Genomic DNA, 25,828 nt, shown 5'->3' on the forward strand with positions numbered 1-25,828 from the left:
CATAACAAGTGCCAGATCTGCTCAAGAGGCTTCACACAGCAACTCTGCCAGCTGGCATCTGATTGATGTACCAGGAGCATTCCTGCTGCCACAGCTGTGCCTGACTGCACTGGTGAACAGGGGCACAGATCCCCTCCCTCTGCTGGGCAGCTCCTCCATCTCCTTGTCCTGTTCAGCCCCTGCACAGGGCCCTGCCTTGCACCACTGTTACCTCCTGGCAGCACAGGCAGGAAATCACAGCCTGGGGAGCTGCTCCACCTCCCCTGCAGAACTGCTGCATCCCAGGGGCACCTGTGAGCACCAGCTGGGTTCACTCACCCACGGGCTCTGGGTCATCCTCATACTACAGCAAGTTTCAGCTATTGAAGCATTTTGTCCAGAAACCAGCCTAAAAGCTCTACAACAAAGAAGTTAAACTATGAAAACACTCCTCCCACCTAGCAGAGAAGAGACAAGTGGTTACCACCTGGAGGGCTGCAACCAGCAAGACATGAAAATTCTAAGAGCACAAAGCAGTAATTAATTTTGTCCTGGTCATTCTGAAGGATAAGTACCCCTGCAAATTTAATGCCCTCCAGCTCCCCTCTGCATACAAACTTGTAGTGACAGGCAGCATTTGGCTGTTGGTTTTCAGTTTTCTCAAAAGACCAGCAGCATGTTCAAGACAATGTAACAACAGTGTAGGTCTGAGAGGGTAGAGCAGATCTTAATCCCAGTGACCAGGTAAATTAATAAAGTCTTACCTTTCTCCTCCACTGTGTGCAAATCCAGGCATGCATTTATTTCCTCAGTCTTCCAACTTTCTCCATTATTGAGTTTCCTACTTAAATTATAGTTATTTGTCACACTAAAGCAACAACAGGGTGAATTAATTTAATCCTTATATTGATATCTAAACTCCCTAAATGCAGCTTGTGAAGCTGTGGAACCCTGCTGAGGCTCAGGAACACTCACCTGGCACTTCAGCCGCTGGAAATGGACATGGAAAGAAACACAGAGTGCACCTTGTAGCATTTGATCTTTATTACTTGGATCAAAGGTCAAATGATTACATTTGTCTGAAAGATCACAACAAAGGCCAACGATGTAAGAAAGGACAGTTTAATCCCATTTGAGAGACTGCATCTGAGCCAGGCACACACAGAACAGAGGCAGTCAAATGGTACAAACACAGAAGGTCAGGACAAGGGTTTTCCCCTCCCCTGCCAGTGACTGTTCTGTCAGGAGTCGGGGATACACTTTTAGAAAGTGACAATTAACTGCAATTCTTAACTGTGCCTTCCCAGAACAGCAGTTAGGGTTACACCCATCACTCCAAATCTACATTCAGCTCAAATCTACATTCATCATCTACACCTGCTCTCTCCAGCCAGGGTCAGATGCAGTCACTGATTTAGTACCTTCCTACCGTAGAACCAACAACTTCATTTTTTTTTTCTCTTCAAGTATCAGCACAATAGTTTATTTACACTTGTATACAACTCTTTTTTACTGAACATCCATTGTAGTAAAACAATCATCACAGTATATCTGAAAGCAGGCTATAAAAATACCTACTGTACATAGAACATGTAGCCTCGAGGATGTTACAGCACCTCTGACAGATCAGAGAGGTAAAACAAAGGGGAAGAGGAGACACTTCAAGCTGTGCTCACCAGCAAAGAGAAGCAACCCTGGGCTCAGCTCTCACTGGGGGAAACATTGCTGCCCACATTTCTTTAGCCAGGGCTGAGCTCACAATCTGCCAGTAAAATCCCACGTTTGTAATGCAGCCTCCTGGGATTTTTACAGATAAAGGCTGGCATTCTCAGTGTCAAAACTGTTTAACCACCCCTCCTGTCCCAGCAGAGGAGCAAGGGCTGCCTGGGACACAGCCCAGCTTTCCCACACCACAGTGGGAGGGGAAACTGCTCCTTCAGTTGTGCCACAAAGGTGGCCTTGTTAACCACACATCAATAAATCCACTCCTCTGAGCAGTGCCAGGCAGGCTCTCTCCTCACCCCACAAAACTATGGGCCACAGCTGAATTAATAAAGGTCTGAAATGGGCATTACCATAACACACACACACACACACAAAGCTTTAGACAGCAGCGCTTGAAGCAAGTGTTCCTGGTCATTCCTCCTCTGAAACAGAACCCAGAAATGCACTATGGCTTACTTCCAGAGCTGAATATATTGCTGAATTTAGCTTATTAAAAAAAAAAATTAATCACAACAGCAGCACATTCTTTTATAAACCCTGCACAAACAAAAGACAATTTAGCCCTTGCCTGCAAAACTATGTTACCAGGGCCTGGTATTTCACACAGGAATTCAGGAAAGAAAAAAAACAAAACAACTCCAACAACTTACATGGTAAAAGCTCAATTAACTGTAGAGAATCTTGAGAAAAAACACAGGCCAGCTACCAAAGAACAGTTCTTCTCACTGCAGAGCTAGAGCCTGCAGCAGTGCTGGCAGCTCACTTCAATTGTCTGGCAACACACATATAAAATACACTTTGATTTAGTACAGTTAAAAGGTTGTGACCTTGACAGGCACAGAAAATTCCATTTTTAGCACTGGAGTTTCACTAGGCATAAAAGAACAATGAAGAATTGGGATGATGGAAGGTGCTTAAAAACAATATAAGGCAGGTGTGCCATGTTAAAAATCATTTCAGAATTTACCTGGTGTTTTTGTTGCATGAGCTGTTAGGATGGTTAAACTCACCTAACCTTTCTGTACTGTTTCCTGATGTACGTATTAAATGTGACTATAAAAGAGAAACAGATACTCTTATGTTGAAATTCACTCCAAAAATTCTCTAAAAATATAATGACAACACTAACAAGGCAAGCAGCTTTTCCCCTCCCTTCAGACTCAGAAAAGCTGCTCATCCCCTCCCATATCTGCAGCAGAAAAGATGTGTCTCTCTCCATCTCTCTCTTGATTCATTCCCCAGCTGTCACTCACACTCATATCCCCCCACTGCCCTCCAAAATACACTTGGTCTCTGGAAAGTGTTAAAATCTTGCTAAAACAGCAGAATTTCACAGGTACCAAATCCAGATTTAATGCTTTAATTTTCCAAAGGGAACATTTCCCTCGTGAGCTGCAGGAAAATTTAAAGTTGTGGTTGACAAACCAAAATTTCAATTCAATTGTTCAATTAAATTTAAATTGAATTGTTCAATTTAAAACATAGAACAATTATCAGAACTGATGGGCTCCCCCATTTAAAGGAGCTTTGCAACATGAAGTCTCCAGTGCTCAAAAGGTAGAATTTTGCCCATGTTAAATACACCATCAAAAAAACTCCATGTAATTCTAGGCAATCATTCACAGTAAAAATAAGAGAACTCTTAGAAAAAACACTTACAAAAGAAAATAAAATCTAGTTAAAATCTGACAGTAAAATCAACACGGGCAATTAACCGCCTTGCATGATCCACAGACGAACAGTAAAAACCCACGGAAGCTGCACAAATTTACAGAAGGAAAATCTAAAACCAACTCTGCTCTGCTTCCCACGATCTTGTTACTGATACCTTTGAGTTATCCACGAGCACAGGTTTGTCCAAAGCAGCGGAATCACATTGGGAATGTCTGGAAGGGCAGGGGAGGCGCCTCCACCCTGTCCCGTCCCGTCCGACACCGCCGGGCCCTGAGCTGCTGGAGGAAGGGCTGCTGCCCCGGGAGCTGCAGCTATAGGTGGGTGGGGACTGTCCTCAAAGCTTCTTCTCTTGATCTATTCACACCTACATTCTGCAAATTTAAAAAATAAAAATAAAAATTAAATTTTAAAGCAAAGGTCTCCAAGGCGGACATGCAGCTGTTACGTGACATAAAAGGTGAGCAAGTTGTAACTCAGAATGTTCTGTAAAACACAAGGAAAGGTCCCAGCCCCTGAGCAGGAGCCAGAACCAGGTCTGGACCTCGTCCCAGTGCCAGGAGCTTTACAGAGTTCCTCAGACAGCCAAAACCAGGATCTCTGCTGCCAGTGAAATGCATCCCTCAGACTTGTATCACACAGGATAATTGGTCCCTGTACACCAGCTGCAGGTCTCAGTGTTACAGCTTTTAAAACCCTTTTTTCCTTTAAACACTACCTTTACCACGTTTTTCTAACCCACTGTCTCTCCCAGTCTTTATGCATGTAGTGCAAGAAAAAACAGAACCCTGCAAAACCACACAGGCATCAATAAAATTTTGAGGGAGGGAAGCCCACCTCTCCTTGTTCCAAGCACACTCCAGGAAATAATTCCTTAACACCAACAGCCATAAAAGCCAAATCACTGAAAGAACTCTGAATAACTTCCTGAAGAGCTGGTAAAAAAGTTTAAATGCACTTTGGGATAAATGTGGCATGTGGCAGATGTCACACTGAGATCAGGGAATGCTTCAATGGTTTTATAACCCCATTTATTAGAGTTTACATTCAAAACAAGTCTCTCCAGTCCAACTCCTGGGAAAGGAGAGCTCACAGTGAGGGGCCCTCTCAGCACATCCAGTCACACAACTCCCATCAGTCAAAACTCACCAACTCAAAAAGCAACTCAATCCCCTCCCCAATCCCAGTTTCTAGATTTTCAGCCATTTCTTAGGAGAGCAGGATATAAACAAGCAGTACCAGATTCTCTTTGGAGGTTGAATTCTGCCAACACTGCTCTGCCCTCACTAATTCTTCTACATCCACATCAGCCTTCAAGCCCTTGGGTAAATCCCCATTTTCCACCACAAACACCACACCAAGGTTTCTGGGAACACACACACAGCAAATGCTGCTGGACAGAGTTGCCCAGGTACTGGAAATCTCTGCACCCATCAGCACCACAGCCTAACCCACTCTCACACCTCTCTGAAGGAAAGCAAAGCAACAACCCTATTTCAAAAAGAAGCTTCTACAAGAAGCATCTCTTCTGCAGCAAGAGGAAAGCATCAGAAAGTATCAGTATCTGCTAAGAACACGAGGAGTTGGCAAAACAAGTAATATTCTGCATGGTCATGGAGGAAAAAAACCCAAACCAAAAGAACATGCTGGCATTTGGTGTGTTTGTGTTTTTCTTAGCAACTGATGCAACATATCTAAAATTTCCCTGTGACTGCAGAGAGGTCTCCACAGGCACTCCCAGGATACTGGCTGAAATCTTTTAAGCTGAATATCTAATGTTGATTCAAAGAAAATTAAATGGAGCATGAAATGGAGCATCAAAATCAGGAATACAGAGGTACTGGAAATTAGTCCACAAGCAGCAAGAGCTAGGCAGCTCAAAATGAAGCTAAAAGGAGATGAGGTGATTAAGGCAAGGCAGAAGATACAGCTTATTTCACTCAATGAGAGGCATTGGATAAAAGCAGCATTCCAACAACTGAAACAGGCCCAAGAGAATATTGATAAGCAGGCAAGAAAGCTGAAAGCAAAAAACAGCTGGAATTTGAGCAAATGCAAACAGGCTGTGGAAGCAAAGTGTGCTGAGCTGTCACACTGAAGGAAGAAAACTGGGATAAACCCTGATAAACACCCCCAAGGGTTTATTAAATATACACAACCACCAGCAGTGAGAGCAGATGAACAGGGGCTTAGAAAGGGACCAATATCCTCATTAACTGTAAGTGGATTCCTACTCATAGGAATCCCATTAGATGAGATGATGGCAGCTGGGACTGTACCCACTTCCAGAACAGCCATGGGCACTGTGAGGGAAAAGCCATGCACAAGGACAGTGCTGCTGCTCAGAAAGGTTTCAGATCAGAAAGGTTTCAGAAGAGATTTCAGCCTTACTTTTGGGACCAGAAGGTCCCCGCAACTGCCTGGCACCGAAGCACACCTGGACAAACAACCACGCTGGGAACAGCCCCACACCAGCAACATGGTCTGGAGAGCCCAGGAAACACAGGAGGAGGAACAAAAACCACACATCTTTCCCAAATTCTGTTTCTACCAAGCCATACACCCTCTTCCTTGGCCAGCCCCAGCAGGAGCTTGCTGCTCCCCCAGGCAGGAGCAGTCTGACCCAGTCTTTCCTGGAAAGACTCAAAGAATACAGATTAACTCAGATACCCTCCTATACCACTGCTGCTGCTCTCATCATGCCCTGGCTTTGTACATTGTTTCCTACAGGACAGAGCCTCCCCACCGAAGCACTGTGGGTCTCCAACAGGACAGGCCCTGTTTTCTGTGTGACTCAGCTACATGTGATCTTCAGAGCAGAACAGGAAGATGTTGCAGAAAGGCTCCCACAGGCTAAAGGAGGAACCTCTGGAGACAAGAGCCAGCACAGCCATAACCACAGAAATAAACAGCACAATATAAACACCCAGCACTCTATCAGCCAGCCCCCCCTCAGCAATCAGTGCCATGAACCACCCCTGACACCCCCCATGCAGCATCAGGCCTTCCTTTCACTGACAAAGCAGGGCTGCTGAGCAACCCTGCTGAGAGGAGACCCCGAGGAGCATTCTGCTCTTAAACACCCCCTTCACTGTGTTGCACACATCAGCACAGTGAGTGCAGTGCTCAGCAGAGAACAGCCTGCAGACATGGCCCCAGGAAACCTGGCTGGCAGCAGCTGGCAGGAATGGAGGGCCCTGGGTGCTCCTGCTGCTTCCTTCCCTCTGCAACCTCCACCAGCCACACAACAGGCAAACTTGGATTTCCTCTCTGGCCAAGCTCCTGCTCCTGTCATCTTCCCCCTCAACTTTCTCTGACAGCCCAAGCCATCCTCTTGCAAGCAGCAAAACTCAGTTTTTCCACAGCATTCGCCTGCACAGATTTTGGCTCCATCAGAAATGCAATGATTTAATTTCATTTGGATGGTATTTCCTTAGCTGTGGCCTGTGGAGGTGACAGCACTCCAAGCTGTCTCCTCAGTACTGACTGGGGCCAGCATCCCTGTGATCCCTCAGGAATGTCAGATAAGAGCAACCAGACTCATTGTTGTGTGCAAGGGGGTACAGCAGGCTCAGGTGCTCCTCTGGGGCACCTTTCCCAGCAAAGCTCATGCCCAGAACCTGCAGCAATTAAACACAGAAAAGTGACCAACCGCTGACCATCACATCCATGACAGCAACAGGAAAATGATCCAGGTTCTCTCAGTTTCAGCCCAGGGACAGTGGTTTAACTAAACACCAAGTAGGAAGCTCTGGCCAGAAGGTTATCTGGTTATGGTAAACACCCCCAATTGCTATAAACTTCTGAAGACTTCACTACAATTTTAGAAGTGCAGATATGTAACCTTTTTTTTTTTCCCAAAATCCTGGTTTGGGTAAAACATACCACCTGAGAAACCCAACAGATAAAAGCTTTTCACAACCCACTGTCCTACTTATTTTCACTACTAAAAGGAAGAGAGTTGCAAGGCTCAGTGGTTTTTTGCCTTTCCCTGCTCAGTGCTACCTGCTCCATGGCACAGGTGCTTCCCACAGCCTTTATGGTGCCCACAGAACACCATGGGAAAGGCACCACCTCTCCCACAGCCTGCAGTCTCCTCTCTCCTGCAAGAGGCTTTCCTATGATACAGTTTGGGATTCTGCTGGCTTGAGATCTGCATCTACTGGAGCCACTACCCAGCTACAAAATCCCCTGGCTAATTCTGCTTCCCTGTTGTGGAATGGTCAGCACTGCTTATTGGAGCCCACATAAAATCTGGGTAGAGAGCAGCTGGGGCAGAGCATGCTCCATCACCCACATCCACACAAAGCAGGAAAAGAGGGAATTTAAAATCCCTTCTGCCCACGGCCAAACCCTAAAGCCTGGTTAATGCAGAACAGCTGTTAACAAAAGTTGCATATTAAAAACACTTATACACATTCCTGTTCTTTGAATAATTGTCCTGGAACTAAGTGAAAACTTGCTACTCTGCTCCAAGACCACATCAATAATTAGCACATGTAGAGCACTAGTGCTGTGGATCAGTGGGATTATGGATTTACAGTAATTATGGGTTGTTATTTTACACTACATGGCAGTCCAATCACTCCCAAGGGCATTGAAACAGATAATACTGGTGCTCTGCTGGGCAAAACAAATTCTGACTTTCTTATCTCACACAGGATGTGTTGTGTTTCATGGCTTTCATAAATACACTGCAACTAACACTAAATGATTGCTGGCTATTACAATAAAGCTTAATGCTGCAGGATATTTAAATTACAGCAATTTACAAAACCAGCATTCCAGTGAGAGCCGATCAAGGTTTGATTTATTCATCCACAATAAATTAGCCAGTGCAACAGTTTTATTGTTATTTGATAAATTTTTTCAAGTCATGTGCTGTACAAACATTTGGTTTGGATTATGAGTTTGGTTTGGGTATGGCTGGGTTTTTTTATTATTTCAAAGTGATTGGAACGATTAGTTTTTCAATTTATTTTGAAGGAGCAGGATGAAAACAGCACCCCAAGTTTGATAGCTGGTCAGCACACAGAATTCACTGATGAGCAGGGACTGTTACAAGAGCGTCCTCAGTTGGTCTGGAAATGTCTACATTCTGTATAATAACAAAAATACAGAGAATATTTATCATGCAGCAATAAGACCAAAAAAAAAAAAAACCACCAATCAGGTCCCTTCACAAGTACACAGCTAGGTTGATTGAGAAAAAGAGATGGTTTCAGCCCCCCATATCCCAAGAATGCAGCAGACTGAGCACTGGCCCCAGAATGAGACAGCATGAAAATGTATTTACAGTAAAAAAAAAAATAAAAGCTTTTACAATTTTCACAATCCTCTGAGAAGCAATTAAATACAGGTCCCTTGCTGACAGCACTACCCAAAGCTCAAATCAGTCACATTTAGGAGGAAATCTTTTACAGGCTTAAGTAGGAATCCACCTTATCCTGTGCATCATCACATACACATCATCTCACTGAGAAACTTTCAGTGTTTCACTGAATATGCCACATGCTTCTGTACCAAAAGAAGGCTTTTGACATATTTGTGTTATAGGCAATGTAACACCTCTAACAAAAATAAAAAATACATTCTCAGACACCTTAACCATTTAAGGCTGATCACACCAACTAGATCTCATCTCCTTCTGCTGAGTCTGCAGAAAAACAATGACATTCAAAACAGCACTCAATTATTCAAAAACAAATAAAACCAAGTCCAGTGCAGCCAAACATGTCAGGAATCACATCTGCAATGGCACCACCTCCTGCATGTCCCAAAGGCCTGTGCAATTGGTATTCTCCTTCCTACCAAGACAGCAGAGCATGGTAAACTGCTCTAAGTTCCTTAGAGACCAAACCATTGCCAGTTCCTTAAACTTCATGCTGATGGGTTTCATTAGCCTTGCTTGTTCCACACTGTGGTAAGCCAGCTCACCTTGCACTAACATCTCCCTCCCCCATGTCCCTTCAACAAAATAAAAAAGGAAATCTGGTATGAGCAATCCCCTCTCTGATATTCACCAACTAAGCCAGATGTGCAAAGCAGACATTTCACCCCAGCACTTGTTTTCTGGTCCAAAGAAGGGACCCAACAACAGCTGAAGCAACTCCCCTGAATTATTTTCTGTAAAAGACCATAGACTCCTTCATTGGAAAAGGTCAGAACTTCAGCCACTACAGTGCTGACAAATAAAGGCTTCAATCTTCTCCAGACAAATCACTATGGTACTCTGAGGTTCACACATTCCACAAACAAACACCCCAGAGCTTTGCCTGCATTTCTGCCATGTCAAAATAGACTTTTCAGCTGAGCCCAGAAGGAGGGCACTGTTCTGGAGCACAGACTGCAAGTGACTGGTGGGTCACAGAACAGCACACTGGGCAATTCTCAATCCAATAGTTTCATTGTTTAACAATGCTGTTATGTGGCACTGTATTCAATTAAATGCTTTCACTTCAGACTACTTGAAAACTTAATTTTATACAATTAATTAACATTTTTGTAGGTGATAGAAATGAAAGCTTTTGAAATTTCCACAGTCCTCTGAGCAGCAATTAAATGCAGACAGGACCAACTTAGTCCTTCATTCAGACCCACTACCTGAACAGGGTAACATCATCCACATTCACCAGGCTGGGTTTCCTTTGGGGCAGAGAGAGAAGAACATTTGAGGAGTTTTTAGGAAAATGCCACTACTCCTTTTTTCTCTTCTTATAAAATTCATTCACTCAATTTATTTCTGTTCAAATCTGTCTTGTTTCTTTGAGCCCACTGCAATGTCTTCATGATCCTCCACATGCACCCAGTGCCAGCATGGCCACATCACTTGCTAGACATGTTGAGAGTCACTTGAAATAAACCTCTTCAATTAGAGGACTGGCATTTTCAGCAACATTTTAGCAAGCTGTAAATTCAGCACTAATATTTTGATCAGCCAAACTAAAGATGTTCACCTACATTATTTAACACAAATAACCTACTGCTCTAGGACACCCTCATGGATTTTCACTGTGTTTCTCCAGCCTGAGGTACTGCAGAAACAGAGACTGAATTTCCTAAAAATGATAAACTAAGATACAAAATGGCAAAGCAGAATGATAAAGCAGGAAAAGGAGGAGAGAGGAAATAATGCAATGCAGTTGTTGAAGAGAAAACATCCAAAAGTCAGTATTTTCAGAACTTGGAATACCCAAGTCATTAAAACAAAACTTGGCAGAAGAATTCACCAAAGAATTCTGTCAGGGATTCTGCACAAAAATGAACCCTCAGTTACAAAAGGCACTTTATGCCTTGTTGAATACACACATAAAACCTCATTTCTCACTATATTCCTTTTCACCATAAACTGTTGCTCTGAAAACCAAACACAGCCCTTTTTTCTCATGTAACCAAACTGACTTCCAATTCACCAGTAGGCACTGCCCCATACCTCAGCACAGATCCAGTGGCACGAGCCTGAGGATCTGCACGGGAACCAGAGAGCTTTAACCATGACACATTTCACACAACTCTGGGATAAAGCAAAGGAAGAGCTTGGCACAAGCAGCAGAATCAGTCTGAGCTCAGGTGGACATTGAGGCACAGAGCTGCTATGGGCTGACATCTTTTCTGCACTTACATTTCACACACACGCTCAATTTCCTTCCCCCGGTTGTCCTGTTGTTTCCTGAGATCTAGTCTTCCTCTCCAGCTTTGGCTTAAAACACAGGTGACATCATCAATTCCTCTTTTTCATACAGCAATGAAAAAGCTGATGATTTCTCTCCCCAAAGTAAGTGTGGCATTCATAACACATTCATAACTGTGGACTACACCTACTTCTGCTGAGCTACCAAGTCTGGCAGAACTTTATACAGTTTTTAGCCTGACACCACATCTTCAAATTCTCATTTCTCAAAGATAAACTATTCCAGCTTAAACTCACATATAAGAAATTCAGCCAATGAAAAATTTGCTCCCCCCTCACAGTAAACCAGTAGCAAAGATTCATATGTAAAATAAAATACACTCAGCTGAGTTATTAAATCAATTGTAGCCACAAGGACAATGGAAATCAGCTCAGACAGTACATTACATCAAGTTCTCCAATTCAAAAAATATTCTTACCTCAGGTTTATCTCTGTGTGTGTTTACAGCTTCAACATTCAGAAATATAGATTCTACTTTACATCCTGTTGATAGAAAACACATTTTTAGACACATCTGCTTTGAAAGTGAAGTTATAATAAAGATGCAATCTAATTTTGAGATGGTAAAGGTTAATCACCTTCCCCTTCTGATTTATACCAGAATTTCCTGAATTCTAAAGACCTAAAGCTACATATACTAATATGCTCCACCTGGATGAATATTATTGTCAGTTTGATAATCCACCTCCTCAACTTAGCATTATCATTATTTTCTTGGGAAAAAAAAACCTTTTTTTTAGAAGTTTTGAACATTCAGTGAGAAAGTTTTTATTTGTAACTTTTTGTGTTTTGAACATCCTAGATTTCTGTATTACAGTAAAATTCTAAGAAGATAAATGCTGTTCTCATTTCTTAAACATAAAAACAACTACAAGAAGGTACAGTGTGTTGTCAGCAGCCCCCATTCCTCTATACAAGAAAAATGGTTTTAACCCCAAGCTAAACAGAACTTCAAAGCTGACTCCTGAAAGGGAACTTCTGCTTTACATCCAAAAATTCAAAACGCCATTGAGGCAAGAAAAATTAAACAGTGAGAAGAAACAACTTTTTCCAAGATAGTGTAAACTGATCCACTTAGTGAATTATATTATTACTCCATACACCATGGGCACAGCACTTTAAGCTGTTCCTGATTGCCAAACCCTGGCTTATCTCACACAAACATGACTTTTATAACCTACCACTGCTCTACACATTAAGAGTCACTTCCTCTGAGACATCAGAGTCCATCCTCTATCACAAGCAGGTTTCCAGATTTTTCTCCTCAATTATTCCCTGAAGTCGTAAAACACTCCCCAGAATTGCTCCATGACAGAAAAAAGGGATTTCCTTAGAAAGCCACTGCACTTTAAAAAAAATAAAAATTAATGAGTAAGGCCAGTATTTGCCCTCCCTTTGGGAAGCCTGTCCTTTTCAAGCCCATTTGTCAGGAAGACTGTGAGCAAACGCTGTGGGAGGGCCAGAACTCAGAGAAATAGTGAACCATAAAACAGATTTTAAGGAGGAAAAGCACACATCTCCCACTGGAGCAGGATCCTTACTCATCTCTCTGTCCACAGATTCACTGTGACCCTTGAGAGCAAGCCAAGACAAGCTGTGAGCCTGCTGCTGGCCATTTCCCAGGACTGTTACACAGCAGACACTTCAGAGAGCTCTCAATCCTTGCCACAAGCTGAGTTTCAAATCCAAAGAGAGCATGGTGTGGAAAGCTTTAAACACAAACTAAAGGGACATGCCTTGCTCCACAATAATTACCACGTGCACACTCCCAGCTCATTCTTAATTACTGATGAGCAAGCTCATACCTACAGCAAGCTGCAGTTTCTCTTTCCATAGACCACCCTGCCCTGGACTGGGTAATCCATCTACCCTAATCCAGCTGTGAGGCTGTAACAGGTGTTCCTCTAGTGCAGATCAGACTCTTAAGGTGGGAATGGTGCTCCTCTCCAACAGCAGGAAGAGCAAAGCCTCAGGGGAGGCATTTCCCCAGAACAGGCTTAGCTGGGAGGTATCCAACACTCCAAGTCTGATCCTGCATCCTGCCTGGCTGGAGCCAAGTGACACATCAGCCTGGAGCAGTGCCATGGATCAGTACTGCAGAAATCATTTACACAGATCTTGTGTTAGGTGGCTGAATTCCAAAAAGTAGGTTGGCTGAAATGTGCTCATCAGACAGACACATCAAACACCTTAAAAAAGGACAATGGCATTTCTTTCCCTCAAGTCACAAGGGCAAGGACAGTGTTTTATACCACTTTGTTTCCTTCCTCTCTTAGTGCATGAGCAAACACTGCAAACATCCACACCCTCTTAAAATTTATGAACAGTCACCCAACTTCCCTCCCCCCACAAAGAAAATGGAAAAATAGCAACAACAACAACAAAAAAAAAATCACCAGAGAACCCTCAAAAAAACAAAGAGAACCCCAAAACAAAACCTTGCTGTGGAAAACAGGCAGAGATTAGCAGGTCTCAAGAATGCAGTTTTAAAAAGCCCAAGTTTTAACTGAGGTATCTTTATTTTCAAAATCCCAGCTTTGTCATGCAAGGCTGGGAACACCAGATGTCACCACAGCACAGGCTTTGGTTCCTGTAGGACACTGCAACCAAATTACAAAAATCTCTTCAAAAAGATTTCCCAGTGTAGCAGCTTCTTTGTTTCATAATATTCTTTTGTTTCAACTTCATTTGAAACTTAACAAAAAACAAAGGACTGATCTGGATTTTTCAGAGCTGATAATCAAAAACAGCTTTCAAATAACGACTAAATCAACATTTTTGGGCAATACATTTTTCCTAATAAGCTATGCAGATAATTCTCTGCCTGAGGTGATCTTCTGAAGGATATCACAGATACAACTCAGCCATCACTTAATGAAAATGAACAGCAGGCACACACTAGGCTGAGGTGGGAACACAAAACTCCATCAGCAACCAGCATAAAGCCCAAGCAGGGGACATGGTAACCCACACCCCACACTGCCCACAGAAAGCCCCTGAGCCAAGCACAGGAACAGCTGCTGACAAACAAATGCCAACATCAACAAACAAGGTGACTTCATGGGGTACTCTCATAGTCCATGGAAAAAATACTTCAGGAAAAGAGAACAAAGTTATATAAGGCTAAGGGAACACATTTTGCAAGATTATAAACCTATACAAATGCAAATTTACCTCTCCTCTGAAAAGCAATACCCTCCAATACATGAATAAAAACCCAGTCTTGCTGTAGCAGACGTGTAAATGCACGGTTTGCCAGAAGAATTAGTGAAATAGAGTATGAACTGAGCACAAAACTGTCCCCTCCAGCAGTTACAGCCACTGGTGCTTTCAGGCCTTCAGCAACACATATGTGTTTCCTGGCACAAGGAAAAGCAAGGGAAATCCAGAGGATTCATTTATTCCAGCAAAGCTCTGCAGGCATACACGCAATGTCAAATCTAACTATTTGTAAGCAAGATAAAGTGTGTTTTAAACACTTTACCACCTTTCCTGATGGCAGAGACAGCATAGCCAGACATATATATTAAATATACATAACTTCACTTACCATAAGCCACTGGGGTTAGCTTTAAGACAGTATGCAATGGGCACTTCAGGTAGGGCAGTTGTTCTGAGAAATCAAACCACAAATTACACATCAACTACAAGTTACAAGTGACTTTTCTGTTGTTTCAGGTCAACTACTTGAATGACTTTTTACCTAACAGTATATCTGTTTTCCTAGCATGCAACAGAGATGCTAATCAGAGCAAAAAATAAATACCACAGTATTTCAGGTGAGGAGGAATAACATCAACTACCAGGTTTCATGTGGGGGTCAAATACAAAAAAATACACTTGGCTACTTGCCTAGCAAAACCAGCCTCTGATGATACAGCAGACTGTTAGAATCTCCTGTTTGCAACCTTAAGCAGTAAATTTTCAATAAAACAGACTGGAATGTATCAAGGAAGACTTACCTGCAGGCTTGTCAAGGAAATATGCAAGCAAACAGCGCATGACAGCTTGGTGACAAATGACAAGCACATTTTCCTGCCTTTCGAGTTCCATAATTACTGGCTCCAGCCTCTGGACAAGATCTTCATAGGACTGGGTGGGGACAAGAAACACAGAGCACATGAAAAAGGGAAAACTCTTTGAACAGCATATATATATAGAGGGGATCTTACTTTCATATTAGTCATCTTCTAAATGTTATTTAATGCACAAATACTGTATTAATAATTTTTATTAAACTAAGAATACAGTTCAGACCTGAGCATCTAACACATTTTATTATACACATAACAAAGAAAGAAAAACTTTATTAAATTAACCACTTTGATCAAGAATTTCCACAAAATCCCTAGGATTTAATTCACATCTGCAAATATGAGTCTTGCACGTTATTTTCCATAGCTTCAAAAGCATCTGTCTTCCAAGCCCAAACCTAGGGAGCCCAGCCAACAGCCAGTGTGCAAAGAGTTCACAAAGCCTGGCTTGTTCAGGCTGCCCTTACAAAACAAGCTGTGAGCGTGTTGGACTGGCCTGGTGACAGCAGGCACCATCCCACAGAGTCAGCACAAGGACTTGCTGGTGACCTGTCCTGCCTCATCATGCACAGGGAATTGCTGCTGCAGGTGAACACAGGGCTCCTGCATGGGCAGGATTGGATTGAATTTCACATGCAGGGTAAAGACTCTGCTTCCAAAATGCGTCACGTGGAGAGCTCAGCACATTGCCCAGCAGGGCAGGACTGAGCACAGCAGCAAACCTTCACCCTGGTGAAGGCAGGGCCAAGTGGCACTGTGACTGAGCCCTGGACACCAGAAAGCCCCCAGAGAGCTGTGCAAACCCCTCACACTGTTACCAAACACAAAACTGCCTTGGAAAAACGAGACCAACTCATCCCCACAAGGCATGGAGGGAGTGTGACATGCCAGCCACCATCCCCAGGACTGCATTGGTTTGAAAAACTAACACTCCTTGTCCAAATGCATGAGAACTTTGCAGCTTAATGACTGCCTCACTAGCAGGACTGGGGTCACTGCCAGGGACCCTGCTCCTGTCTCAGTGATTGCTCTTGAGGAAGAAGGCAGAGCTCTAATTCCTCACAGCTCAAGCCAGGAGCAGCTGGGCCAATCCCTCTGCCCAGACCCTCATCCCCAGAGATGGCCCTGTGACCATCTGGCCATCACTGCACTGCACTGCACTAGGGCTGCTTTAGAAAAGCCATCAGCAAGCTTATTTTCCCACAGGCAAGGAGTTTAATAACATGGCTGGAGACTTCCCCAGCATTTCAGCCAGAGCTGCCTGCAAAACAGCCACCACCAAGAGCAGGGATGAATAGAAACAGGGCATCTTAGCAGCATGTTTGCAATAGTTGAAGCCTTGCAATAATTCCTCCTGCTTTATCACTGCAGGACCAGCACAGGAGCAATGCCCATAAGATCAGAGCTCTCTACTGTTTTTCTAAATTTATGGTTTTATTTTTCAAGCCCTGAATCAAATTAAGTGGTCTGGGCTCAATCCTTGCAAGATCCTATGTGCTTTTCCATGGAGAAAGGAACAACATTTTCATTGATTTAAAAATTTATTTTTCCTTCCTAAAGCCAGCATGCATGTATGCAAGAAGACAGGGAAGGCCTTCAAGTTGAGAGATTAAAATAGCATACCTCCCCTTTAGGGTATCTGTATCTGTATTTGTCTTGGTCTCTCAGTGCAAATTCAAGCGGATAATTTTCCTGTATTTCTTCATATGTCATTTCTTCACATACTCCCTGTCAGTAATGAAAATAATTTTAAATTTCCAGTAATGCAAAAAGCAGATATCACTCCTAAATAAAACCATATACAAATAACCTTTAACAGTTTTATTTTGCTACTCTGACACTTAAAATTGTCACACATAAACAGGGCACTCAGCTTGACTCAGAGGAGGTTACTGGGAATCATTAAATCCCTCTACAGGTGAAGTTACATCAGTGGACAAAGCAAGGCCATGTTTTATCTACTGCACCTCCTATTATATCTTACAGCTGCAGCTGGAAATTGCCAGCTAGCAAACCCAACCCTCACCAAAAACACCTTTCCAAGTCCTAACTAACTAACCAAAACATCAGGGCTTCTACAGAGGAATGTTTTACTGGGAAAGACAAGAAAAGAATAAATTAACAATGGCAAAATTCAATAAAATGTTTACAAATGTTGACAATTATTTCCAGCCTCTAAAAGGAACTTCAATGACTTTCTATCCCATAAAAGATGTATTATTAAAAAAGCTAAGTACTTTCTTCACCCCTAGCAATCAAAGCAACTTATTAGGCATTTAAAAGAGAAGAACTTACTGCATCTATCTCATTCAAAACCTTCCACTGCTCATAAGGCACTCCCAAGGCTTCAGCAGTCTGAATTGTCCTTTTCATCTGGCTGGTCCAAACTTTCAAATCTTTGATATTTTGCTCGTTAATAAACTGTGCCAAGCTTTTGGCAAACTGGAAGAAAAACCAAGAGACGCTGGATGAGAGCTCAGAGCCAACACACAGCCTTCAGTTTAGAATACACGGGTTCCAGCCTCTGTAAGCTCACTGAAGCTTTTCCAAAAGACTGTCAAAGTTTTTGCTAGGAAATACAACCCACTCCATTATCCAAGAGCGACAAGACAAAGAAAAGGACTACAAGGAAAATACAAGTTTTTAGCAGTTCCTAGCTTTCCTTCCACAAATTTTCCTTTCAGCTTTAAGTTGTGTACACTTTCCCAATTACCCAACTAGTCAGGATTTCACAAAAATATAGTTAAAAAATAAAGTCCTCTTGCCAACTGCTTTGTGCTGTAGGATAAAAAAGAAATTCAGCCAACAGAGAGACAAACAGATAAAAGACTAAAACGACAACACACAAAGTGTCCATCCTGTTTCCACTACCCAAATACGCAACTAAAAAAGTCATTTAAACTCGTTAAGAGGAAAAGGCTGTAGAGGAGGAAAGCTGCAAGTGCCCAGCAAAACACACACAGAGAACACAGTCATGCCTGGCTGGAGGTACATACTTCTTTGCCCCTGACAGACAGCCCAGGATCTCCTCCTATTCTGCCCTTCAGATTGAGCTCGCTCTCTCCGTGCCGGCAGAGGTAGATGGACCGAGGAGTCACATGGATATTCATGAGGTAGTAGACAATCCGGCTCTGGATGTGATCCATCACTCTGTTCACGAGATAACTCCTTCCAACATCCATAATTTTAATGTAAGAAAGATCCCTTTCATGAGCAAGTTAAAAAAAAAATAAAGTAAGGTTCCACACTGTTGCTATTAGCACATACCACAATCCTTCCACCCTCTCTCTCATTATAAAACAAAGCGGCGACAAGCCAAAGAAATGAAAAGCTGTTCAATTAGCCACGGAATATGCATTAGTCCTAAGAAACAACACAGTACTCCAAAGGTACAGGATGAACTCTATTCCTTTCATGTGGAGTTGCTCACATCACTTTCTTCTCTGCTTCCTTTACTTGCACTTCGTCCAAACTTAGATCCTACTCTTGGAAAAATACAGTCCACACACTGAAAGGGAGATTCAGTGGAGTCACTTAAGTTACCACAGCTGAGTAAGATACACAGCTATATTACAATACCATTTGGGGTTTCTTTCCAGCTTACAAACACTTTCCATCACCAAGTGTTTGTCTGATTGCACCCAGAGGCCAAAAGGAATGGTCACTAATTACCATTCTCAATTAATCCCTCCAGAAAAACTAGGGCACCAAGAGTCAGCGAATAATCTGAAGCAAGACATTTTCTCAACTGCTCTGTGAGCAGCCCTTTGTTAACAGTACTGTAATCTACCCCACCACTACCTTCTCTCAGCATCAGACAGCTTATAATTTCAATTTTCACTGCTTATCCTTTATTATCTGAGCTATAATTCTAGAGCAGCCTCTCATTCACACAAGGAAAAAATGTCTCATAAGCTGAAAATAACCACTATTGGTTTCTAGTGATGTGTTTGAGACACCACACTGCAATAAAACAAGAAAACTGATAATAAAACCAAAGTGAGGTAGTGAGAAACAGGCATCAGCACCCTCATTGCTGCCTGTGCTCCTTGGAGTTAATCATTGCTGTTCCAGCCAGGCACAGCCATTAGGTCCATCACAGGAATTACACGCATGAACTGAGCCGATTGAACCGGCTTCACGCTGCTCACGCTCAATTACATTAAAATGCAGCTCAGCCTTCTCTGCAGCTCTGGCCTGCAACAAACCAGGAGCACCTGGGATGGCTGCAGCTCCAAATCCCACTCTGAAATCCTGGGCTGTAGCAAGAAGAAAGGAGCTCTGTGGAAACAGGCCTGGTGGGGAGGGACAGGGAACTGGCTTCACCTGCAGATGCAGAGAGATTCAGCTTCAAACCCTGGGGGACACGTGGCTGGGAGGCAGGACATCCTTTCCCGTGGTGGCAAGAGAAAGAAGAGCTGTCTCATGGGAACCAATATGTTAACCAGGTACAAAAAAGGAAGGTGGTGTTCTTGGTTTTGATATATGGCTGCCAGCTACATATATGGTTTTGTTCCTTATCCTGGTTATGGACTGGATCCTGTGCCCTACACCTCACCCTACACATGGGTGTGATCTCAGGGTTCTGGGGTTTTTGGCTGTGTGCCTTCAAATCATGCAGTTTCTATGTTTGTTACATTAAAGCCTTTATGTTTCCAGGCCACTCCATGGTTCCCTCTCTATATTTACACCACAGATTTCCCGTTATCACTGTCTGCTGGCAGCGATAGGGCTCCTCCTCACATGATTCATCCCTACCTTACTTTCAAGAGTTCAAAGTTAATAAAACCCAGAAGAATGCTTTGGCATGAGGATAAATAATGTAGCTAAGACAGTTTTTCACAGCCCTGCATCTGCAGGATAATTTTGCAAGCACAAAGAAATTAATTCAGAAGTCACATTTTTAAGACTGATGTGTTCATAATTAACCTTAACCATGCCAACCAATTAAGTTATGCTTACAAATCACTCATGCCTCTATGTATCAAAAAAACAAGTACCAAGCAATCACTGTAGAAAGTCTGGAGTAATGGCTAAATGCTGGTTCTATCCCAGAAGAATAAATACCATTCTTCAAGTAGGAAAATCAAAAAGAATACTGTCCCAGACAAGACCCACTAGCCAATTTTCCTCAAACAAGGAAGTTTTCATGCTACACCCCCAAGTAAACACTCCCTGATTTGCCAAAGAAGAGAGAGCTCAAGCCACTAAAATAATGACTTGAAAGCCCTAATACCCAATACAGGATGCCCCAACTCTTAAAATAACATTTTAATAGTATTGTGATCACCAGCTGCAATCACAGTGCTGCTCCATCACTTACTTGTCCAGAGTTTCATCTAAGGTCTCATATGAGTTCTTGTAGCACTCTATTCTTTTCATGAAGTCTTCTGTTGCTTCATCATTACTACAATCAACATAGTCAGGACTACCCAGCTTTACTTGCTGTTTAAAATAAAACCAGGAGAATAGTATTTAAGTTTCCTTCCCTTCTTCATGGATGTTTAAAGAAATAGGGAGTGGGAGAACACAACAAAAAGCTTTGTCTGCAACTTCATTAAAATACATTAAAATACAAAGAAAAAAAAAACAACAACCCTATTCTTCAGAGAATTAAACTTCTGCACTACTAACATTCACATGGACAGGAAAAAAAAAAGATTTTTTTTCCATTAATGAGAGCTAACATAGAGTTTTTGCTATTGGAAGTTCTTACAATGTGCTTCTAAAAATATTGAGCTACTTCAAATCTCCCAATGTCAAGCAGTTAAAGCAAACTTTACTCACCACAATGTTTGCAGCAATGACCTCTGGATCGACACACACAGACTCCACAAAAAAAGTCTTCAGTCCAAATGGGAGCCACACAAACAGACAGAAGGAAGAGGGAAGATGCATGAGAACACCTCTGGATACTAACACACACAAGCAGCATGCCAAGGCCTTTTCCCCTCCATTTACTCAGAAAGCTTCTCCAGACCCTCTCATCAGAAATTCCAGGCTCACCATTCCATGACACATCATGCTTTGTACTCTTCTCCCCAACAATGCTTGCAAGTGGAAAATTTTTGCAGTAGAAAAAAAGTAGGATGGAAGAGGAAGAAACAAATGCAGAGGATGCAAGTTCAGCCCTACAAACAGTAACTAACATGTCTGAAATAACATTTTAGAAGCCTCCCAGCTAACAGAGTAGCCTTGCTTATAAAGACACATATGTTTTGCTGTGTCACAGGCTTACAGAGATAAAGTTTAGAGGAAATGAAAGATGACTGGAGAACAGCTAAATGTAAAACCAGAAGGCAGAAAACCACAAAGTTTTTGGTTTGTACAGAACTAACACAGAACCCCCTTTGTATTCCTGCAGCAAAGATGTGAAGAACCATACTTCAAAAGCTCTTCCTGACACTGCATTCATGACCACAGGTCCAGGAAGACAAAATTCAAGCTGTAGCACAAAATAGCTTAGCTCCAAACAGTACAAAAACTAAAGATGAGAAAAATGAGGACTGAACGACTTGTAATCACAAACAATGCTTAGGAACACAAAACACATTATTGATTAAGGATCTAAGAAGGATGTGGCACTTAAGAGTACACATAAGGGCAAAACTACCCCTGGCTTACTTGGCCATGCAATAGCTCAGAACTGCTTTGCTTTGACTCACCTTATATCCATTTTCTTCACCAAATTTATAAATAGTTTCTCTCCGCTCTCGAGTTGTGTTTGTGGCATCAAAGACCTAGGAACAGTTAAAGGAAGAGAGAAAAAGGAATTTAAAAAGCAGTGCAGCCTGTGGAAAGCACTGTGTAACAACAAAAATACGGATTCAAAGTCTCTTGGTTTGAAGGAAAAGCAGTGGAAACACCTCCCCTTCCCTCTACCCCACTTTCTCAACATGCTCAAAATGAAAACAAAGACATTACTACTTTATACATATTATTTTCTAAATACTAAAATCTAGTAATATTTTGAAAGCAATTCTAGCAGAGCTCTGGATTTGGAAAAGGAAGTCTTAATTTAAGCCTAGCACATAATACAGGAGAGAATCTTCCTCCTTGCTCATTATCAGCATTACATACTAATGCACAAGATTTTAGTGAACTTATGCTACAAAAAAGATGCTGCAGTTCAATGGGCTGTTCAAAATGCAAGTGTAAAACTTGCTAGTTGTAAATCCTGCCCATGAATAACACCATCAATGCAGCCATTTCTTTACTAATTCAGTTTAGTTCTGATCACATCAGTGTTTTACTAAAGTATGAAGTTTGCCAAAGCATAACATTTACCTCATGTATCCAGCAGAACTTATAGTTAATGGTTTTCCCTGATTAGTTAATAAAAACCCCAGAGTGGTGTCAGTAGTCTTAGGACAAAAATTTTAAAGCTCAGTCTCAACATGCAATGTTAACAGCCTAAGAACTGATGTTCTGCAACCCATTATTAAATACTCAGGAATGCAGAAGTTTCTCCTGTTCCCTTCAGACATTTCTCATGCCAGTAACAAGTGCCAAGAAATACAGAGGATACTTTTTGTTCAGCAAGTCTTTACCCTCCACCTGGAAACTAAACTATCAAATAGACATGCAAGCAAAATGGCAGATGTGTTTAATGGTACATTGTGGAGCTCTGTCCTATAGTAATGTGGAGAGAAGGTGGAGTTTTTTTCTTGCTGTTATCCTCTTCTCAGCTAACCCCTCAAATCAAAGGTATTTGCTCAATATGGCATCATCACCCAAAATTCAGCAGTCACTTCACTGCAGCAACAAGGCAGATCTAACTGCCAAAGAAAAGAAATCTGGTATACTGCACAGCTATTGTAATCACTCAGGCTGTGTATTACCCAGCAAACACTCTGTTTAGTGCAGAGGCATCCCAAAAAGGTGTCTCAACAAGAAACTTACAGCCACGTGGCCGTTCTCTTCACTGAGGTACTGCCGGACGTCGTTCAGCGCTGCTAAGGCACACTGCCTTCAGAAGGAAACAACCACAGTCAAACGCTAGGCAAAGGCATTTTGGTAATGCACTTGTGAGCAAAGGGCACTGAAAATGTTAGATAATTTATCTCAAGAGCACAGACCTCCCTCCAAACAGGGGAAAAAACAAGAGACATCAGCCAAGCTACGCTAAGGAAGTGTGGTCATGTCACCTTGCTCCTCTGTGTCACTGACACAGCTACACACATCCACAGAACATCCACCAACTTTGCTGACCAGGACACACTTCCACTGATCTAAAATAACATCACTGAAACACCCCTGCAACTGTATGCCTTTCCCAATCACCTATTCATACATAACTGATTCTTAATTTGATTTCCAAAAAAAAAAATAAAATAAAAAATAAACCAAACTTAAGGCCTTTATCTTGTGGCACTAAGTTGGAGCAGAGAGACAACTATTTTTCAGTAATGTACTTAATCTCTTTTGAACCACTGTGTGAAAACTGCTTATGAAAAAGAAAGTTAGAGAGCAAAACAAAGGTAGCATCAAGTAATAGTGACTGAGGTGAAAGATCCCACTGCAGTCACCAACCCAGTGTAATTAGTACAGGGGACAGCTGAGGACACAAACAGCAAAAATCCCCAACCTGACATCCTTCACACTGTTAAATCTGGACAAGAACATATGAATATGCAACTTTCCTATGTCCCCAGCATTAGCACTATCTTCAAAGTCCATTATGATTCCCAACACATCAGTAATGCTGCAGGGCAACATTGTATACGATTTACTTGTTAGCAGAACAAAGCCCCATTTATTCCCAGTAAGTACAGCCTCTCTGCAGTACCAACATAAAAGCCTGCCCATTTCAACAGCCCTTCCCTGCACTACTCCTGAATTTTGACTGCCAGACTGAAATTCATAACTCCTCTATTTACCATCTTCTGCAAGCACAGCTTTATCTTGAAAGAGAAATGAAGGCTTTCAGACCCTGACAGTATTTCCACATTAGCACAGTTAACAGATGTCAGGAGCTGAGATTCACCACCCAGGTCTTCACTGAATAAATACAAACCCTCTTTACTCATTGCTAACCAGGCAGATTGTCTCACACAGCCCATTTCATGCTACATCCCTCACCATTTAGCCTAATAGGTGGCACAGAGCACATTAAAAGGTACCTGTAAGCAAAAGGTAGTGGCTTGCAAGGCTAATGCACCTCATAACTGCTCTTTATCCCCAAGGACTGGGAGGTTCTTATGCAAGCTGTTCTCCTTTGGCTTTAGCAACACCCAGTGTTGCTGAGAGGGGGAAAGGGAAGAGAGAGAGGGGACAAGGCAAGAGACAGCCACAAAAGAATGTCCAGACTGTAGGAAGGTCCAGACATTTTTGATGCACAAGGTAAAGCTGAATTAAGAACAAGACAGTTCATATTTTAAGTAGCCTAAATAAATATCATTATTTCCATCCACCTCAAATTTCTCATTTCCTTCTCATTTTCTGTCTCATTTCACACTGCATGCTGAGTGCTTTCCTGAACACCCTAAAAAGTACAGTGAATGTTGAAGAAAATCAAAAGGCCGTCTCATTTTTTTATAGGAAAAAACAGCTCCCTCTTACTCTGACCTTTCTCCTCATCTACCCTTTCTTCTCAAGGTCTGTCCCTACATTAAAGCACAGCCTCTTTCCAGGCAAGAGCAGAGACTCAAATGCTTCATCTGACACAAGTTCACTCGGGTTCTCTCCTTGCTTTTGCACAGCATTAGCAAAACACAGCAATTTTTGAGGCTGTGCATTGATGAGGCACCTGCATGGTGGCCAAAAACACAATTTCAGGCGGATAATTATCACATTTGATTCTCACTCATTCAAGCAGATAATGATGAATACATTCAAAGCACTCCAGATGAACAATTTCACTATGCAAATCAAAAAGAAAAGCAGTTGCATGGGTTTTTTCCTTTATGAAGCAAACAAAAGCTCCAAAATGGCATTTTAGGAATTATGCAGCAGAGTCACATCTATTAGCTGATACCTTACAAAAAGGTAGAAAAAGTTATAATTACCTGTTAAAATAGTTTTTTGAGTGAAAATATGAAAATATCCTAGAGTAGCTACAGGAGTAACAACAGTCACATCCTAATGAAAAGGAATCAAGAAAGACTTCTCTCCATTTTTGATACCACAATCAAAACTTACTTTCGGATTTTCAAGCCTTCTTCATTGTCAGGCAGGAAGAATTCAAAGGATTTATACTTTTTCACCAAATCTCGCCGATACTGACCAACATTAAATTCTGCCAAGAGAAATCAGCATTAGCAAGGGCCAGCAACAGTCACATGAGAAGCTGTGAAACTCTGAAACCAAACTTCCTGCAAAGATAAAATAACTCTGTCTGTAACAAGTCAATGCATCATACTAGTTTGTGTTCTGTGAGGTTCAGAATAGCAAGACAGCAATAAAGCTTAGAAATAGCTAAAGAACTTTTGGGCTCCAAATGTAGTCACTACACTTCACTGGCCATACTGTAGTGCCTTTGTCTGCCAGTTTGCCTGGACAACAAAAAGAAATAGTTTTTCTCCTTTTTAGGGGTTACTCAAAGTCTATAAAGGACTATAATGATTATTAGTATTAATAATTTGTTATGATTAACTTTTTCTTCTATGTATATGTACAGTGAAACAGTATTCAACAGTATTCAGATAGCACCTCCCAAAACTTACAGCTCTAATTTAAGCAAGGCAGAGCTCTAAATACAGCTAAACAATCTTGTTCTAGGTAAACAAA

The 25,828-nt window shown here is 42.0% G+C and overlaps 1 protein-coding gene across 7 annotated transcripts in view; it reads right to left on the reverse strand.

The window, feature by feature from the left end:
• Positions 1–1,001: 1,001 nt before the first annotated feature.
• LOC130258497 (6-phosphofructo-2-kinase/fructose-2,6-bisphosphatase 4) overlaps positions 1,002–25,828 on the reverse strand; it is a 50,289-nt gene continuing 25,462 nt past the window's right edge. For 2 of the 7 annotated variants that reach the window (XM_056501906.1, XM_056501901.1), the window contains exons 3-15: positions 25,241–25,337; positions 23,003–23,069; positions 21,766–21,840; positions 20,888–20,944; positions 20,424–20,545; positions 18,097–18,304; positions 17,396–17,542; positions 16,724–16,828; positions 15,029–15,158; positions 14,617–14,679; positions 11,485–11,549; positions 10,997–11,074; positions 8,204–8,473 (exon numbers count right to left, since the gene is read on the reverse strand). In XM_056501906.1, the coding sequence (XP_056357881.1) occupies positions 11,012–11,074; positions 11,485–11,549; positions 14,617–14,679; positions 15,029–15,158; positions 16,724–16,828; positions 17,396–17,542; positions 18,097–18,304; positions 20,424–20,545; positions 20,888–20,944; positions 21,766–21,840; positions 23,003–23,069; positions 25,241–25,337 (1,199 nt within the window). In that variant the 3' untranslated portion in view covers positions 8,204–8,473; positions 10,997–11,011. Of the gene's footprint in view, positions 3,750–8,203; positions 8,474–10,996; positions 11,075–11,484; positions 11,550–14,616; positions 14,680–15,028; positions 15,159–16,723; positions 16,829–17,395; positions 17,543–18,096; positions 18,305–20,423; positions 20,546–20,887; positions 20,945–21,765; positions 21,841–23,002; positions 23,070–25,240; positions 25,338–25,828 lie in introns of those variants that run through there. The other 5 variants (XM_056501907.1, XM_056501904.1, XM_056501908.1 and 2 more) reach the window with 3 other exon arrangements.

This window comes from Oenanthe melanoleuca, chromosome 12 (genome assembly GCF_029582105.1).
Source record: "Oenanthe melanoleuca isolate GR-GAL-2019-014 chromosome 12, OMel1.0, whole genome shotgun sequence".
Taxonomy (NCBI): Eukaryota; Metazoa; Chordata; class Aves; order Passeriformes; family Muscicapidae; genus Oenanthe; species Oenanthe melanoleuca.